Source organism: Mirounga angustirostris, unplaced genomic scaffold, assembly GCF_029215605.1.
Source record: "Mirounga angustirostris isolate CCGP_5_RB_7025 unplaced genomic scaffold, mMirAng1.0.hap1 SCAF_1, whole genome shotgun sequence".
NCBI classification, from domain to species: Eukaryota; Metazoa; Chordata; class Mammalia; order Carnivora; family Phocidae; genus Mirounga; species Mirounga angustirostris.
Window position 1 is genome coordinate 189,562,297 of NW_026991709.1, and position 19,605 is coordinate 189,581,901.

General features: G+C 39.7%; 1 protein-coding gene across 13 annotated transcripts in view; it reads left to right on the plus strand.

Annotated features, from left to right (window-relative positions):
- The first annotated feature begins 336 nt into the window (after positions 1–336).
- CFAP20DC (CFAP20 domain containing) overlaps positions 337–19,605 on the plus strand; it is a 270,624-nt gene continuing 251,355 nt past the window's right edge. For 3 of the 13 annotated variants that reach the window (XM_045862039.3, XM_064594310.1, XM_045862040.3), the window contains exons 1-4: positions 341–680; positions 3,296–3,385; positions 6,305–6,398; positions 13,522–13,594. In XM_045862039.3, the coding sequence (XP_045717995.1) occupies positions 660–680; positions 3,296–3,385; positions 6,305–6,398; positions 13,522–13,594 (278 nt within the window). In that variant the 5' untranslated portion in view covers positions 341–659. Of the gene's footprint in view, positions 681–729; positions 840–3,295; positions 3,386–6,304; positions 6,399–13,521; positions 13,595–17,099; positions 17,314–19,605 lie in introns of those variants that run through there. The other 10 variants (XM_064594315.1, XM_045862042.3, XM_045862046.3 and 7 more) reach the window with 8 other exon arrangements.

Here is a 19,605-nt window from a genome sequence, read left to right on the forward strand (position 1 = left end):
GACAGGTTCACTAGAAGAGTCCAGCACCTGCGGTAGCTCTTAAACCAGGCTCATTTTAGGCTTTTTCGCAGACAGAGCTCACGACCTTAGAGAGCGCGGGTCACAGGTTGGGCGGCCCACCATCTCCAGGAGAGTCCCTGAGTTGCCTGAGCAACGCCTACGTCACCGCGTACTCTCATTTATCCGTCGGTGAAGAGCACACAGAGCTCAACGCGCAGGCGCCTCGTGGGAGCCGATGGGCGCGGTCCGAACGCAGGCGCCGCTGGGCCCCGCCCCTTTCCGATCGAATTCGGGGGCGGGGCGACGGCGGGAGCGCGCCCGTCTTTCCCAGGCGAGCGGGCGGTTGTCCGTGGCTCTGTGGCTGGGCGCCCCGTTACGTAGGTTACGCATACAATCACTTCCCCAGGGCCGCCCGAAGCCCGCCCAGATAGCTGCGCCCTCCCACACCCGGGCACCCCGGAGGCAGGGGCTGCGATGGTGCGGGGCGGGGGCTCGACGTGGAGCTGACCGGGGGCTGAGAAGAGTCGGGGCGACGCGCGAAGCCCTTCCCTGCTGTCGGGCTCTGGGGCTCCCGCCCGCCGATTTCCAGCCGTCAGGGTCACGCCACTCGCTGGACGCCCTGAACTCCGTGTCCCCCAAGCCCCGGGCCCCCTGCGGGAATGTTCAAAAATGAGTACCAGGTAACCCGAAACGGCCGTCTACAGCTTTCTCCTCTTGGGTGAGGTAGTTCGTGTTCAGGGTGAGGACAACGCTCCCTCCCCACTCCCCCTTAACACGGTTTTTTTCTGGGTGAGAAAGAAGTTCTGGATGAGTCGTCTCGACCCCGGAAGAAAAAAGGAGTAAGCAACCACGGTTTGGGCGTATGATTTGGCTTTTGTTCAATCTCCAGCTCAGTTCTTTTGAAGGTGTATGGATTGCCTGAGACTCTGATTAAAATGCAGATCTTAAACCCCCATCGGACCTCTGGATCAGAATCTTAGGGCAGGGCCCATACATCTTGAGTTTTAACAAGTTCCTTGGGCACTCACTGTTGATGCACACTGATGGCTTAGAAGCTATTTAGAGTAGAGTGAATGAGTGAATGCATGAGTGGCTTAAACCAAGAAAAAATAAGCATTTATCTACGTGCTATTTTCTTTTTCCCTAAAACTGGGGTCAGTGATTCTCTAACACCGGGGTAGGTTAGGATCTTTTGGGGTACTTGTGAAAATGCAGATTTCCTGACCCTCACCCCCCATCTAGTAAATGAGAACATCTATAAAAACTTGCCCCAGTTGATTCTGATGCACATGGTCCAAAGATCACAGTGGAGAAACTGCTTCTGGGTCTTCCTCTGTCACCTTGAGTATCTTAATGTCTTCAAAACGTGGCTTGCTCTTCTCACCTCACTGGACCCCTGAATCCACTGGACCCACTGCTTTTTTTGACCCTAGTCTCCTGTCCTTCCCTCCTACTTCTTTTTTTTTTTTCTTTTTTTTTTTAAAGATTTTATTCATTTATTTGACAGAGACAGAGACAGCGAGAGCAGGAACACAAGCAGGGGGAGTGGGAGAGGGAGAAGCAGGCTTCCCGCTGAGCAGGGAGCCCGATGCGGGGCTCGATGCGGGGCTCGATGCGGGGCTCGATGCGGGGCTCGATGCGGGGCTCGATGCGGGGCTCGATGCGGGGCTCGATGCGGGGCTCGATCCCAGGACCCTGGGATCATGACCTGAGCCGAAGGCAGTCGCTTAACCAACTGAGCCACCCAGGCGCCCCCTTCCCTCCTACTTCTACCTGAGGTTACATTCTCTGTTTACAGTTGTCCCTGTGCTGGACCAGCCCTCCATTGATTACCTCTACCTTTTTACCAAATGCTACTTGCCTTCCTATTAGTGTCCTTCAAGTAGTCTGCTGTTCTCTTTCTTCTACTCCCATTTGATATCATTAAATGTGTTAGAACAATTTAAGAGAGTTTTCCTCTCAATTTAGGTAAAATATGTTACTATAAAAAAGCATATGCCCACAATGGAAAACAGGAGAAAGCAGAAGGAAGAGGGGATGGGTATTCCACCAGGTATAAGGATTTTTCTCTTTAAAAAAACAAACAAACAAAACTGCCTCAAATTTAAAATTTTTATTGATATGTGACCTAACCCCAGAAGCTATAGTAATTTATAGTAATTCTTAACCACACACAGTTTGCACATAATACTGCCTAAGGAAGAAGAAATTTAGTGTCTTAAGTTAAAGTGATGGTTTTAAAACTCAGAAGCAAAAATACCTTTATATTATTGAGAAAACTTAAAAGCTGGAAATTCTTTACAAAAATCAGACAGATTTGCTCATGTGCTGCTTATAATTAAAACAGACCATAAAAGAAAACCATATTTAGTTTTCATTTCATATTCTCAATTTCTTGCAATTAACTCTTCCTCAGAGATAATCATCTTAATTCCTTTCTTTGATAATTAAAGCTTCTGGATATTCAGTAATGTGTTTAGTACTTTTATATAAGCATGGCCTTGCATGTTCTCAGGTTTGCAATAGGGAACACAGAGCATGTCTATACAAATGATTCTCTGTTTTTCTTATACAAATTTTATAGATTTCCATATCAGTTTATATTAGATATATAAAAAGATGGGAATGCTCAGAATAAGAATCAAACCCTAACGCCCACTCGTTCCCAAGCTTTTTTATTAACCAGTACCAAAATATTCAATTTGCCCTTTTTTTGAATAATTATTGCTGGCACTATTGAGCCCTTGCTACATACAAGGTATTGTGTTTGATGGTTTATGTGTACTATCCTGTGTAATCCAACAACCCATTTTACAGATGGAGAATCAAGAGGTTAAATAACTCTCAAGGTCAGATAGTTAATAAATGTCAAAGCTGGTATCGGAGCTTGGGTCAGTATGACTGGAAAGCTTATAGCCACAGATAACTTACCAGAATTTGTTAGCCTGGCTCTGAAGTTGAGTTTAAACCCTTTAGTCAAAGATGAATAGAATGTTTTGTAAGCATGATTTATACATGGCAAGTAAATGAACCCCACATCGAGAGAGAGTAGAGTTTGTATGGCACAATTTAATGTTTATCATTCTTTAAAAAAATATATATTTTTAAAATCAGAGTGGTTGTGGCTTAAGTACAATCAAGGTATACTGTAGGAGTTAATAACAGGGGTAATGTTTCCTCCCAGATCTATTTAACGGACAGATGCCTGGAACAGTGGTTATAGACTGTGTGGTGGATAGTATTTCCTGTTTAGCATTGTCTTTCACTTTAATTTAAACATGTTTTTATTTTCCAGGGAGGTGCATTTGTTGAAATCTTTAGTGCCCAGGGCAAAAATCCTGGAGCAAAATGGAAGATCCTTGGCAGTCCATCTGTGATTTGGAAAGTAAGTGTTTGAAGTTAGAGCCATCTAAATCCTGGAGAGAAAGGAGAATGAAGGTTATAAGAAAAAGGGTTTGATAAGGTTTCAGAACTGTTTTTACTGTTCATTCAAAAACCCTTTCATGACCCTGTTGGCTGCAGCTCTCCCAGAAACCACTCCTCAGTCCTTTCAAGACTTTGGCACTCAGCTCATAACCCTTCTCTGTAGGCCAAGTCCTGCTGTTGTTTTAGGTGACTTCAGTGTTTGTGAGGAAACTCTCCAAACCCTGAGCTGCTCATTTCTTGATTTCTTCATCACTAATAACCTATTCCACTCTCTGTCAGTCCCCGTTCCCACTGTCACACCCTGTCCCTTATCACGGTAAACTGCAGGGCCTCTGAGATGACTAAGACACACCTTGAGACATCTCTCTCCGACCCTGAGCTTCATTCAGTTCTTAAGGCTGCTTGCTCACTTAGTCTCACTGTATTTGTTCTTCAACCTAATTGAGACCTTGAGGCCATTGGCCTTTCTACTTCCCCAGTGCTTAGTTTTATTTAGGCATGTATTTTCTCTATCTTCGCTTCCTCTCCTCTTCAGCCCAGAATCCAGAGTCTGTGATTTCACTCACTTCCCAGGCAAAACCTTGAATGCCCTTGCTCTTTGTCCTTTCATCATGCTGGCCTTGCAGAGGCCAACCATGTCTGAATCCCCAGCCATCTGTCTTTTCTGAGCAGAGTTCTGGGCCCCTCAGTAACTTTGGAGAAAAAAATCAATAGCCTCTCAGATTAATAATACTATAAATTCAACCTGAACAACCTAGAAAATTCTCCTCGTATGTTCTCTTAGTCTCTCAAATGATTATTTCTCCATTATCTTCAAGTTTTCAACCCCCAACTCTCTACCCCCCTCCCCAATCCACAAGTACAGGCCCTCTTTACCGACTCACTGGAAGACCTCATGCCCCATTTCACAGGGAAAATTGATGCCATCAGATAGAAACTACCTCAGCCTGATGCCACCAGACCTAAAAACCTATATCCATCCCTATCCCTTTCTCTTTCACTCCTCTCCTATTCAACTGGGAGAAAGATGTCTTTCTGTGGACCTTATGGGTAACTTTTTAAAGCTACTGTTAACTGAGTGCTTACTGTTTGCCAAGCCCAGCTTTAGCACATTACATATATTTATACAGTAGCCTTGTGTGATAGGTACTTTATGCCAGTTTTCTGGATGCTAAAACTGAGGTCATGGGGAGAGTAAACAACTTGCTTAAAATTATACAGCTCTTCCTGTGAATGAGAGATCAGTGATGTGGAGGGTATAGAGCAGGGAGCGTATTTAAGGCTTCCCCAAGGAAATGACATTGGATTTCTAAGAGCTAACTATGCACTGTGTAGGGCTGGTGGAGACCAGAGTGTTTCAGGCAAAGGGAGAAGCACATACAAATTCCTTGTGCAGGAGAGAGCTTAGAATTTTTAAGAAATTGTAAGAAGGCGGGCGTCTGGGTGGCTCAGTTGGTTGAGCGACTGCCTTCGGCTCAGGTCATGATCCTGGAGTCCAGGATCGAGTCCCACATCAGGCTTCCTGCTCAGCAGGGAGTCTGCTTCTCCCTCTGACCCTCCCCCCTCTCATGTGCTCTCTCTCTCATTCTCTCTCTCAAATAAATAAATAAAATCTTTAAAAAAAAAAATTGTAAGAAGGCTACTAAGGTCAGAATACAGAGAAGAGAGAGAGTGCAAGGTAGGAGATTGAAGTTTGCAAAACCAGGCAGCAACTAGACTAGGTGGGGGTTTATGGACCATGTTGATGATTTGGGTAAGCTGTTGAAAGGTTTTAAGTATATGCCCAACTTGTGTATAGATGGAATAATATAGTCAGTCTATGTGTGTTCATTTCAAATACATGAGAGATGCTGTTGTGATGGATATAATACAGATTTATTTAAATGTTATTTAATGCTCAGCAGCCTTAGTTACAATGCATTTCTTAACATATACAGAGAGGAAGATTGGGAGGATCTGTGAAATATTATAATGGGTCTTTATACTCAGGTTGGGCATTTGCTTCAAAATGAAAAAATAACCATTTACATTACCACTTTGAGTCATGGAAATCGGACTGTCACTTTTAAGGAGATTTTTTATTTTCAGGTTTGGTTTTGTTCTGTTTGTTTCTTCTACCATAGTTTTTTGTTTCTTGGGTTTTTTTTAAGATTTTATTTATTTATTTGACGGGGAGAGAGCACAAGCAGGGGGAGCAACAGAGGGAGAGGGAGAAGCAGGCTCCCGACTCAGCAGGGAGCCCAATGCAGGGCTTGATCCCAGGACCCTGGGATGTTGACCCGAGCCGAAGGCAGATGCTTCACTGACTTGAGCCACCCAGGCGCCCCTCTCCTACCATAGTTTTTAAAAAAGGTCACCTTAATTGTGACACTTTAATTAGTACTGATTTTCAGTAGATGACATATAGAACTTCAGGTTAGAGCACTAGTAAAATAAGGCGATGATTAATTTCATATGAGCCATGGCCAGACACCCAGGAACTTGCAGACTGAATACAACATAGGTTAGGTAATTTTGTATATGGTAACATGGAGTGATGTTCAGCCTGTGCTGTTAGACAGGAATATGTTGATTAAAGGAGAGGAAGGGTAACTAAATTCTGGAAACTCTAAATTAGTAACTTGGGAATCCCTGAAACTAGGGAATTTCTTATCATTTGGAGGAAGAGTTTCTTGATATGATAGAGGACTTATCAAGTGATAGAGTGGGGCTTCTGAATCCAGTTCCCAGCAGTTTTCAGGGTAAGAGTATCATCAAGGCCTGACTTAAGTCATTTGAATCTGGGACTTTTCCCCCTATGGGTTTGCAGCTCCAATTTTATGATAGAAGCCAAATAAAATATACACCAATTACCACTGTTTTTATTTTTGTTCTATAGGAGTTTGATAAAGAAGTTAAAAGTTTTGTGTTTGTCCTGGAAGGCAGCAGCCGAACAAACAAAATTCAGTTACCAAAGGAGAATAAGCAAATCCGTAAGTAAAATTTTTGACATTAAAGCTTAACATTTGATTTTTAAAGTTATACTTTTAAGTCTAGCACACAGGCATTAGTTTGGCTTTTACTGGCATCTGTTAACTTAAAGTGATAGGTCTGTTTTTAATTTAGAAATTAACCTTATGCCAGACTTCATGTATATATAAATATTATATAAATATATATTAAGTTATATATGTATTTTGCTTCACTGTTGATTCGTAATCTAGAAGTATTTTTTTTTTAGATTTTTAGATTTTTTTAGATTTTATTTACCATAGAAGGCATTACTTAGTGACCTTACCTTCAAGAATATTAATATCTAATATGTATAAATATAAATACAAATATGTGTTTCAACAAAAACCCAAAGAGTAGATTTTCAGTTCTTTCTTACTTTGGAAATTAGGAACATCATTTTAAAGCAGAAGGAACCTGAATTTACAATCAGAAGCCCAATTATTGGCAGAACTGAGGTTAAGATTCAAGGCTCTGCCACCAAATTAGGCTTTGAGTAAATTGATGGCAATTTAAGATATATAATTTTTCAAAATAATTCGTCCGATTTTCATCAACTTTATCCTATGTGTTAACTATAGATTTCAGGTGATTTATTAAATGTAAGCAGCCAGTTATTTTTTATGTTGATCATTTCCTTATTTATTCCTTTATTAATTAAGAACATTTACTGAACACCTACTGTGTACCAGGTGCTATGAAAAGACCTGTTCTTGGTAACTGATTTTCTCGTTTTAATTCGGCTTTCTAAACTTTCACAGGCTCTGCTTTATCTACCACTTCACGCTACTGCATGCATATTATAGATTTCTAAGATGTAAACCGAGCCATAGAAATTATAGATGGAAGATGATTAATTTTAAAATAGTTTGCCAGTGTTTCTTTCTAAAATAAAACAGAACCTCAAAGAGAAAGTGTAATCTTTGTTAAAATCAATTTTATTAATTTACTACCACTTTAAACATCATGATTTCCTCATAGTTCCTTTTAAACAACAGAGTTTTTTTTTTCATTTCCACAAAAATTTATATACTTATAAATGAGGTGAACTAAGATGAGCCAGAGAAATATGTCTGAAATTGTAGGTCATTCTTGTTACAGGAGCCATGGTCCATCTGTTTTTAAGGATATTGACTTTGTGAGATGGATACATCTGATTTGCAGGAGTGTGACTTTGTTCTAAACCAGTGTTCTCTGGTTGGCCTATCCTTCTATGCACTGCCCTTTGCGTCTGTGCACATAATCATGTCACTGATAAAATCAAATCAGTTCTGGTAACCTCTCTCAGTTGGATCTGAGAAAGCTTTCCCCTCTTTCAAAGTCTCAGTGACTAAAGACAAGCATCCTTTTCCTACATTTATCTAAGATTTTTTTTAGAAACAAAACAAGCTTAATGTGTTATAATTGCTTTGTAAAAGGAAAAATGATAGTTTTAATTGGAAGAAACAAAAGAATCTTCTAATGTATTTCTTGTACAATGCCCTGTAATTAAAAATTAATCTGGCTCTTTGGTAGCATGTGTGGTACTGTAACAAATGAAACAGCTTATAGAGTCTGCCCTGTACTAATGCCTTTAAGATTAATTATTTGTAATTTTTGATAACAGAACTTTATAGCTATTTTCACTTGTGTAAAACGACCTTCTGTGTGAAGTTGTTAAATTAAATGGCATGTCTTGAGTAGAGAATTGGTTTTCCATTAACATTTCTAAATTTAGCTCAGTTACCATTACGTATTCCTATTTTAAGAGTAAACATCCACTTTATTTATGCAAACTTGACATTAGGTACCCCATATGTATTTCCCACTATATTAGGTAGTTAGGAAAAAAGCTTAATGATGAAAGTAAGTATGTTTAACTTTTCATTTTAAATGGTGATATTTCGGAATTATATTTGAGCATCTCTAAATGTCAGAGTTTTGTTTGTTTTTTACACTACATCTTATCAAATAGAGGAAAGCGTGATATTGATGATCAGATTGTGCACTTCTCCAGCGCAGGAATCTTGCACCATCCACTCTGTACCCTAACTTGGTGTATCGTATGTAGTTGGTGTTAAGTAAGTTTGTTACCTTGCCACATTAAGAAACTATCACAGTTTGGGTTATAATTTCTAACTGTAACCAGTTCGCCCTCATAAGCAGATTAAGTAAATGATTAGCCAACTATACCAATAAATCCATGCTGCTCTTCATCCTGGATCATGCTGTGGAGCTGCCCATATGAGATGCAGCAGTGTCACACGCAAACATCTGTCATTTGGATGGTCTGCCCCAGGACTTAATCTTTTTGAGACTCCTATTTGAATCCATTGTTTTCTCCGCCAGTGGCATCTGAATCTTAAGGTGTGTCTCTTGGGATCAGCATCCCTGAAGCCTTGTGTTTATCTAAGTTTCAGCTGCTCTGGAGGATGAGGATGAGGTCATCTTTATGAGCCCCCCCCAACCTACTCCCACTCCCACTTTGTTATTCTTCTTAAAATAAATGTCATTATGACTTGCTTTGTTTAAAACCCTTCAACGATCTTGACCTCACCACTCTATTGATAGTGCTCTTGTCAGGGTCACTAGTCATCTCTGTATTCCTGAATCCAGTGGCTCATTCTCAGCCCTCATCGTGCTTGACGTATCAGCAACATTTAACAAGTTGACACCATCCTCCTTGGATGCCCATCATCTGAGTTTTCTTTCCACTTCACTGGTCTTCCTTTTTAGTTTCCTTTCATGTTCTTTCTCTCCCCAACCCAGCTTCGCATTGCAATGCCTATAGACCTGACCCTTGACACTCTTTACCTGTATTTACTCCTTTGATTATTGCTGCTTGTCTCATAGATTTATTTTTTTTTTTAAGATTTTATTTATTTTTTTGAGACAGAGAGAATGAGAGACAGAGAGCATGAGAGGGAGGAGGGTCAGAGGGAGAAGCAGGCTCCCAAGGAGCAGGGAGCCCGATGCGGGACTCGATCCCGGGACTCCAGGATCATGACCTGAGTCGAAGGCAGTCGTTTAACCCTCTGAGCCACCCAGGCGCCCTGTCTCATAGATTTAAATACCATATCTGTCTTACTCCAGCTTAAATGTATTTCCAAATCAGACTTCTCGCTCAAACTCCAGACTTGTATTTTCAGTTGCTTAGATGACATTTCTATCTGGACCGCCTTACCCTACAAACTACTCCCGCTGCTACAGATAGCCATATCTCCATTGTTAGCAACCTGTCTTTTCAAGTAGCTCTGACAAAAAACTTCAATCAGTCTGATTTTTTTTCTCTTCATTCAGTCCATCAGGAAGATTTTGTTGGTTCTCTCTTTGGTTAGACTTCGAGTCTGACTACGACTTTTTGTCGCCGCCAGTGCCACCACATCTCATGCTTGGAACATCTCATGCATTCGTCTTCTCATTGGCCCACCTGGTTTTTTTTACTTGCTTCCCTACAGTTTGTTGTCAGTTTCACAGCTAGAGCAATACTTGCAAATGTAAGGCTCTCCGCTACTGAAAATATCTCATCTCTGAGTGAAAACCAAAGATCTGTGGGACCCTATGGTATCTGGTACCCTCTTAATTCTCTGACCTTATCTCCTGTTACTCTTGCTGTTGTTCACTCTGTTGCAGCCATACAGGTCTCCTTGCTGTTTTCAAACGTAGCCTGGTGCCCTATCACCTTCGCACCTGTGCACAAGCTGGTAACCCTCTGCCTAGAGCTGTCTTTTCCCAAATAGCTGCGTGGCTCACCATCTCCTCTTCTGTAGGCCTTTAGTACAATGTCTTCTCAATGACAGCCCACCCCGCCCTGTAATTTATAGCCCTTCCACGCTCTTGATCCCTTTTACCTTTCTCTACTTTTTCCCATGTACTTATCTCCATTTTACATGCTATTTGTTCCTTAGAGATTTTTTTTTATTGTTTTTCTCACAGTTGCCAGAGGTAAGCACCCCCAGCACAGAAATTTAGTCTATTTTGTTCACCTAGTATAGTTCCTGACACATAGTAGACATTCAGTAAATCTTTGTGGAATAAATTAATGAATATATGAGTGGATTCCCATTGATCTTAGGATGACCTATATCCTTCACATGGCCTTCACGGCCCTGAATGATTGAGATCCTAGCTATTTGCCAGAATCACCTCCTGCTGCTTTTCCCTTTCTGTGTCCCCTACCAGTCCTTTATATCTTTAGATTCATCCACTCCACCATGGCTTTTTTCATCACATGATGGAGTATTCCCTCTCCCTATAACATTTGTTCCTCCATCTCCCTCGCCCACTCAACCCCTGCTCTTTCTTCCCAGCTGAATTCCAGTGTTATTTCTCCCAGAAAACCCTCACTCGTCTTCCCTCCAGTGACCGAGGATTATACATTTTCATTGCACCCTGACCTTCTCCTTCCTGAAACTAGAATATCGGTTCCAAGAGAGCAGAGACAGTGTCTGTCTTATTCACTACAAAAACATCTGCCTCGAGTCTGGCATGTAGTAGATGCTCAGTAAGTCTTTTTTTGAATGATAGATCTAATTTAATTCATACACATAATCCTGTGAGGTATATATCTAATTTGCCCAGCCCAGTTTTTCACCTGAAAGGAAAAGAGCCCAGAGAGATCTTCTGATATGCCCAAGGAATATGGAATGATCCAGAATAGAGGCATACCTGTTTCCTGTCTTCTGGGTTGAAGTGGGAGACTTCACCTCAGTGTGCTGTTCGTGCTGGGACTGCGCTAGGAAGCAGGAAGTAGCTTCAGTCATGACTTGGCAGGGCACCTGTAAAGGATGACTGTGTTGTGCTCTCATCCCAAACTCGTGGACGATGAAACAAACACTTGTGAGATGTACATGTGGTGTATGTTGGTGTACAGCTGTCACTGGCTATAATGAAGCAAGTATAAAACCACTCTTTAAAAACCTGATGGTGTTTTACCAGTTAAATGCGTTTTAAAAGATTCAAAGGAAAAAAGGCCTTGACCCCTTAAAAATAGAGGTAGTTTATCTCAGCAGAGAACAGATTATGAAACTGTAGAAACCTGCATATTTCAGTAAAAAGACTAAATTTTTATGAATTTTATATACTTGATGGGCATTTTTTGACTAATAGTAGTTCACATTCAGCATTACTTAGTGATTTTCAATATAATGTAGACACGAAGAGTCAGTTTAAATTTACTAGGCCACTGGAAAAAATATTACTATAGAGTTTATTTAGCATTTCTGACACACAGGATCAGTGTATGTCAAATGTGATTAAAGTATTTTTTTCTTTGTCAGATCGTCACCATATGGTATTGTCATACTTCTTTTAATCTTAGAAGTGAAGCCTTTTGGAAACTAGAGCTTCTGTATGTGAGAAAGTTGAATTACAAAGCTTTCTTTTTTTGAGGGCAAGTGTCTTTCGTATCTAAAAATGTTCATAGGAAAATGCCCTGTATGTGTAGCATAGCTCATTGTTTTTGAAGAAAATTGTGCTGATTCAGTGAGATTTGTAACACAACTTAGGGACCTTTGTAAAGACTGATTTCATTTATCCAGGTGCTCTCTCAGCTCTATATACAGAGGCCATTGTGCGATGGAAAAACGCCATAGGGTCAATCAATGGAAGATGCAGGAGAGAAATTAATGATGATTTATTGAAGTTGGCCTCATTTTGGTATCTCCTGTTGGTTTTATAGTCCAGAACTCAGGGTTGCCTCACTGGCTTTTCCCATAAACATGGTAAAATCCAGTTCCTAGAGAATTTTCAAAGGTCAGAGCCTGTTATCCCCTGTTTCCGTTCTATTACTACTCTATGGATGGCTCTCTCAAGCAGTTTGTAAGCTTAGCATTATAAGTAGAAGTTATCATTGTATGTTTGACTTAAAAGATATTAAGTAGACTTGACCAAATATGTTTGTTTTGTAGAAACTAAATTTTGGGTAAAATGTAGGAACTATTTAAGTTGTTCAGGAATGTTGCAAAACAGTTTCCCAAAGGAATTATAAACCAGAACATACATGTAGATTACCCAAACATGTGTTGTTAAAACACACACACAAACAACAAACATACACATACTATTACTTTGAAATACTTAAATTTGTTAAGTCTACTGAGTTGGAATAAATAGAAAATAATACGCATTTTAGACCAGTAGCCTTCTTTTATCCTCTCCTGTTGCCCTGTACTGTAAGATTTCTATGAGAGGTTCACAGATAAGTCAGAACAGTTCCATTTCCTACAGAAGTCCCACATGAGGAAATAAGTTTCTAAAAGCACGTTTTAGGAGGAAGTGATTCTAAAACATCCATTAGGAGCATCATAATTGAGATATCAAGCAGAAGTTCAAAACCTAAGAGAAAAGGAATTAAGTGAATGGGTCTGAAGAGATAATATAAAATCAATTGATTTTCGAAACAGTTGTAGCCTTCAGCTATTAAAAGTGCCGTGGGGGTTGGTTTTTCTTCAGATATTTTTAATTCAGATGAAGCTGGTGATGGGGAATGAAAGCAGTCAGTTTGCAGTTTGTGAGCACTGAATTAATTAAAAGTATGTTAAATTAACAAAAGGCATTATAAATGAAAATATGTTCCTCCATCCATCTCACTGTGGACACATTTAAAATCCTATGAACTAGATATAGCTCATCAAACCTTCAGCTGTAGTTGTCATAATTAGAATCGTTTTTCTTGATCTGTTGTTTTTTATTAAGTTGTTTAGTTCAGTTAAAACTGTCAATGGATAAAAATAATTGCCACATGCTTTTATGGCTGCCTTGATGGGAATCTGTAGTTCAATTTTATCGGTTTCTATTGAATGCTGTCCTATGTGTACATTCTCTTGCAACCTAATAAAAACAGTAAGTAAAAAATTACTATTTTTTTAAATTTTCATAAAAATTTCACCAAGCCCACAGGTGGGACTTTAAAAGGCAACATTTGTTGTCAGAGTTTGATTTGATTTTCATCAACTTTTTTGCTTTTATAATGAAGTTGTAACTCATGGGCAGTGCTATTACAGTTGTGCTATATTACTGAAACGCTAAAAGCTTCAGGCTGCTGATGGTGTGTGATTGTGTTGGTTTATATGCACATATAAATGGTTTGAACATATGAATGTATATTTTCCCATCTCATTCTAGTTGGACTGATCCAGAGGTTTCTTGTACTTCAGATTTACATACCCCTGGGACAAGACTTCTCCACTGAACTACTGTAAGATATACAGAACTTCTTTCAATGTTTTATGTGTATTAGACATTTAATCAATTGAAACAGTATGGACAGTCATTAAATTACAAGTGGCAGTTTTTGCATGAAAGAGCAGTGACTTATCAAGTTGACATGAAGTAATTAAACTAATTTAATCGTATTTCTCAGATATCATTATAGTCTGGCATTTCCCTAGGGGAAGAAGGCAAATTTCATCTGTTTAAGAAAATATCAAAGGATTGTGGATTTCACAATAAACAGCCTATAACATGCAGAAACAAATAATCCCAAAGTTTGAGATTTTCGTTCAAATGAGGGGTAATTTTGTGCTCTGCTATTGAAAACCATATTTGGATTGAAATTGATCGAAATACCTCATTTTAAAGTTATTTGCTTTTGTTTAGAAATATCGGTTGACATATGAATGGCTTAGAATATGTTTGTTTTAAATAGCCTTCCTATGAACAAATTGTTTAGCAAAAATGAGAATATACAACTTTAACTCAGTTGGGCTATCTGTTGTCTGAGATGATTGTGAGAATGAAAATAACATTTCATTTATGCACTCAAATAAAATGGAATATTGCCTAAGATTTCATTAATACATTTGCACTTTTAATAAAACATTAGATTTAAGGTATGCTATTTTCTCATTTTTTTTTTTGTAATTAATAGCTGTCCAGGGCCTAAGCTTAGTCTTTTTTTTTTTTTTTTACATGTGCTTTATATTTTATTTTTTTTAAACACTTTTAACATTTTATTCTATTCTTTACTCTTTTTTTTTTATTCTTATGTTAATCCCCATACATTACATCATTAGTTTTAGATGTAGTGTTCCATGATTCATTGTGCATAACACCCAGTGCTCCATGCAGAATGTGCCCTCCTCAATACCCATCACCAGGCTAACCCATCCTCCCACCCCCCTCTCCTCTAGAACCCTCACTTTGTTTTTCAGAGTCCATTGTCTCTCATGGTTCGTCTACCCCTCCGATTTCCCCCGCTTCATTCTTCCCCTCCTGCTACCTTCTTCTTCTTTTTTTTTTTCTTAACATATATTGCATTATTTGTTTCAGAGGTACAGATCTGAGATTCAACATTCTTGCACATTTCACAGCGCTTACAAGAGCACATACCCTCCCCAGTGTCTTATCACCCAATCACCCCATCCATCCCACCCCACCCCCACTCCAGCACTCCAGCACCCCTCAGTTTGTTTCCTGTGATTAAGAATTCCTCATATCTGTGAGGTCATATGATACATGTCTTTCTCTGTTTGACTTATTTCGCTCAACATAATACTCTCCAGTTCCATCCACGTCGTTGCAAATGGCAAGATCTCATTCCTTTTGATGGCTGCATAATGTTCCATGGTATATATATACCACATCTTCTTTATCCATTCATCTGTCAATGGACATCTTGGCTCTTTGCACAGTTTGGCTATTGTGGACATTGCTGCTATAAACATCGGGGTGCACGTACCCTTTCGGATCCCTACCTTTGTATCTTTGGGGTAAATACCCAGTAGTGCAATTCCTGGATCATATGGTAGTTCTATTTTCAACTTTTTGAGGACCCTCCATACTGTTTTCCAGAGTGGCTGCACCAGCTTGCATTCCCACCAACAGTGTAGGAGGGTTCCCCTTTCTCCGCATCCCCGCCAACATCTGTCATTTCCTGACTTGTTAATTTTAGCCATTCTGACTGGTGTGAGGTGGTATCTCATTGAGGTTTTGATTTGAATTTCCCTGATGCCGAGCGATGTTGAGCACTTTTTCATGTGTCTGTTGGCCATTTGGATGTCTTCTTTGGAAAAATGTCTGTTCATGTCTTCTGCCCATTTCTTGATTGGATTCTTTGTTCTTTGGGTGTTGAGTTTGATGAGTTCTTTATACATTTTGGATACTAGCCCTTTATCTGATATGTCATTGGCAAATATCTTCTCCCATTCTGTCGGTTGTCTTTTGGTTTTGTTGACTGTTTCCTTTGCTTTGCAAAAGCTTTTTATCTTGATGAAGTCCCCATAGTTCATTTTTGCCCTTGCTTCCCTTGCCTTTGGCGATGTTTCTAGGAAGAAGTTGCTTCGGCTGAGGTCGAAGAGGTTGCTGCCTGTGTTCTCCTCTAGGATTTTGATGGACTCCTGTCTCACATTGAGGTCTTTCAACCATTTGGAGTCTATTTTTGTGTGTGGTGTAAGGAAATGGTCCAGTTTCATTCTTCTGCATGTGGCTATCCAATTTTCCCAACACCATTTGTTGAAGAGACTGTCTTTTTTCCATTAGACATTCTTTCCTGCTTTGTCAAAGATGAGTTGACCATAGAGTTGAGGGTCCATTTTTGGGCTCTCTATTCTGTTCCATTGATCTATGTGTCTGTTTTTGTGCCAGTACCATACCCTCTTGATGATGACAGCTTTGTAATAGAGCTGGAAGTCCGGAATTGTGATGCCACCGGCTTTGGTTTTTTTTTTCAACATTCCTCTGGCTATGAGGGGTCTTTTTGGTTCCATACAAATTTTAGGATGATTTGTTCCATTTCTTTGAAAAAAGTGGATGGTATTTTGATGGGGATTGCATTGAATGTGTAGATTGCTCTAGGTAGCATTGACATCTTCACAATATTTGTTCTTCCAATCCATGAGCATGGAACGTTTTTCCATTTCTTTGTGTTTTCCTCAATTTCTTTCATGGGTATTTTATAGTTTTCTGAGTACAGATCCTTTGCCTCTTTGGTTAGATTTATTCCTAGGTATCTTATGGTTTTGGGTGCAATTGTAAATGGGATCGACTCCTTAATTTCTCTTTCTTCTGTCTTGTTGTTGGTGTATAGGAATGCCACTGACTTCTGTGCATTGATTTTATATCCTGCCACTTTACTGAATTCCTGTATGAGTTCTAGCAGTTTTGGGGTGGAGTCTTTTGGGTTTTCCACATAAAGTATCCTATATTCTGCAAAGAGTGAGAGTTTGACTTCTTCTTTGCCGATTTGGATGCCTTTTATTTCTTTTTGTTGTCTGATTGCTGTGGCTAGGACTTCTAGTACTATGTTGAGTAGCAGTGGTGATGGTGGACATCCCTGCTGCGTTCCTGACCTTAGGGGGAAAGCTCTCAGTTTTTCACCATTGAGAATGATATTCGCTGTAGGTTTTTCATAGATGGCTTTTATGATATTGAGGTATGTACCTTCTATGCCTATACTCTGAAGAGTTTTCATTAAGAAAGGATGCTGTACTTTGTCAAATGCTTTTTCTGCATCTATTGAGAGGATCATATGATTCTTGTTCTTTCTTTTGTTAATGTATTGTATCGCGTTGATTGATTTGTGGATGTTGAACCAACCTTGCATCCCAGGGATAAATCCCACTTGGTCGTGGTGAATAATCCTTTTAATGTACTGTTGGATCCTATTGGCTAGTATTTTGGTGAGAATTTTTGCATCCATGTTCATCAGAGATATTGGTCTGTAATTCTCCTTTTTGATGGGGTCTTTTTTTTTTTTTTTAAAGGTTTTATTTATTTATTTGAGAGAGAGAGAATGAGACAGAGAGCACGAGAGGGAAGAGGGCAGAGGGAGAAGCAGACTCCCCGCTGAGCAGGGAGACTGATGCGGGACTCGATCGCGGGACTCCAGGATCATGACCTGAGCCGAAGGCAGTCGCTTAACCAACTGAGCCACCCAGGCGCCCTTTGATGGGGTCTTTGTCTGGTTTTGGGATCAAGGTAATGCTGGCCTCATAAAATGAGTTTGGAAGTTTTCCTTCCATTTCGATTTTTTGGAGCAGTTTCAGAAGAATAGGTATTAATTCTTCTTGAAATGTTTGGTAGAATTCCCCTGGGAAGCCATCTGGCCCTGGGCTTTTGTTTGTTGGGAGATTTTTGATGACTGCTCCAATTTCCTTAGTGGTTATAGGTCTGTTCAGGTTTTCTATTTCTTCCTGGTTCAGTTTTGGTAGTTGATACATCTCTAGGAATGCATCCATTTCTTCCAGGTTATCTAATTTGCTGGCATAGAGTTGCTCATAATATGTTCTTATAATTGTTTGTATTTCTTTGGTGTTGGTTGTGATCTCTCCTCTTTCATTCATGATTTTGTTGATTTGGGTCATTTCTCTTTTCTTTTTGATAAGTCTGGCCAGGGGTTTATCAATCTTATTAATTCTTTCAAAGAACCAGCTCCTAGTTTCGTTGATCTGTTCTACTGTTCTTTTGGTTTCTATTTCATTGATTTCTGCTCTGATCTTTATTATTTCTCTTCTCCTGCTGGGTTTAGGCTCTATTTGCTGTTCTTTCTCCAGGTCCTTTAGGTGTAGGGTTAGGTTGTGTATTTGAGAGCCTTCTTGTTTCTTGAGAAAGGCTTGTATTGCTTTATACTTTCCTCTTAGGACAGCCTTTGCTGCACCCCAAAGATTTTGAATAGTTGTGTTTTCATTTTCATTGGTTTCCATGAATTTTTTTAATTCTTCTTTAATTTCCTGGTTGACCCATTCATTCTTCAGTAGGATGCTCTTTAGCCTCCATGTATTTGAGTTCTTTCCGACTTTCCTCTTGTGATTGAGTTCTAGTTTCAAAGCATTGTGGTCTGAAAATAGGCAGGGAATGATCCCAATCTTTTGGTACCGGTTGAGACCTGATTTATGACCTAGGATGTGATCGATTCTGGAGAATGTTCCATGGGCACTAGAGAAGAATGTGTATTCCGTTGCTTTGGGATGGAATGTTCTGAATAGGTCTGTGAAGTCCATTTGGTCCAGTGTGTCATTTAAAGTCTTTATTTCCTTGTTGATCTTTTGCTTAGACGATCTGTCCATTTCAATGAGGGGGGTGTTAAAGTCCCCCACTATTATTGTATTGTTGTCGATGTGTTTCTTTGCTTTTGTTATTAATTGCCTTATATAATTGGCTGCTCCCATGTTAGGGGCATAGATATTTACAATTGTTAGATCTTCTTGTTGGATAGACCCTTTAAGTTGGATATAGTGTCCTTCCTCATCTCTTATTACAGTCTTTGGTTTAAAATCTAATTTGTCTGATATAAGGACTGCCACCCCGGCCTTCTTTTGGTGTCCATTAGCATGGTAAATGGTTTTCCACCCCCTCACTTTCAATCTGGGGGTGTCTTTGGTTCTAAAATGAGTCTCTTGCAGACAGCATATCGATGGGTCTTGTTTTTTTATCCAATCTGATAGCCTGTGTCTTTTGATTGGGGCATTTAGCCCATTTACATTCACGGTAACTACTAAAAGATATGAATTTAGTGCCATTGTATTGCCTATAAGGTCACTGTTACTGTATATTGTCTGTGTTCCTTTCTGGTCTATGTTGCTTTTAGGGTCTCTCTTTGCTTAGAGGACCCCTTTCAAGATTTCTTGTAGCGCTGGTTTTGTGTTTGCAAATTCCTTTAGTTTTTGTTTGTCCTGGAACCTTTTATTTGTCCTTCTATTTTCAATGACAGCCTAGCTGGATATAGTTTTCTTGGCTGCATATTTTTCTCATTTAGTGCTCTGAATATATCCTGCCAGTCCTTTCTGAGGCCTGCCAGGTCTCCGTGGATAGGTCTGTTGCCAATCTAATGTTTCTACCATTGTAGGTTACATCTCTCTTCTCCCGAGCTGCTTTCAGGATTTTCACTTTGTCTCTGAGACTTGTAAGTTTTACTATTAGATGTCAGGGTGTTGACCTATTTTTACTGATTTTGAGAAGGGTTCTCTGTGCTTCCTGGATTTTGATGCCTGTTTCCTTCCCCAAATTAGGGAAGTTCTCTGCTATAATTTTCTCCATTATACCTTCTGCCCCTCTCTCTCTTTCTTCTTCTTCTGGGATCCCAATTATTCTAATGTTGTTTCGTCTTATGGTATCGCTTATCTCTCAAATTCTGCCCTCGTGATCCAGTAGTTGTTTATCTCTCTTTTTCTCAGCTTCTTTATTTTCCATCATTTCATCTTCTATATTACTGATTCTCTCTTCTGCCTCATTTATTCTAGCAGTTAGCGCCCCCATTTTTGATTGCACCTC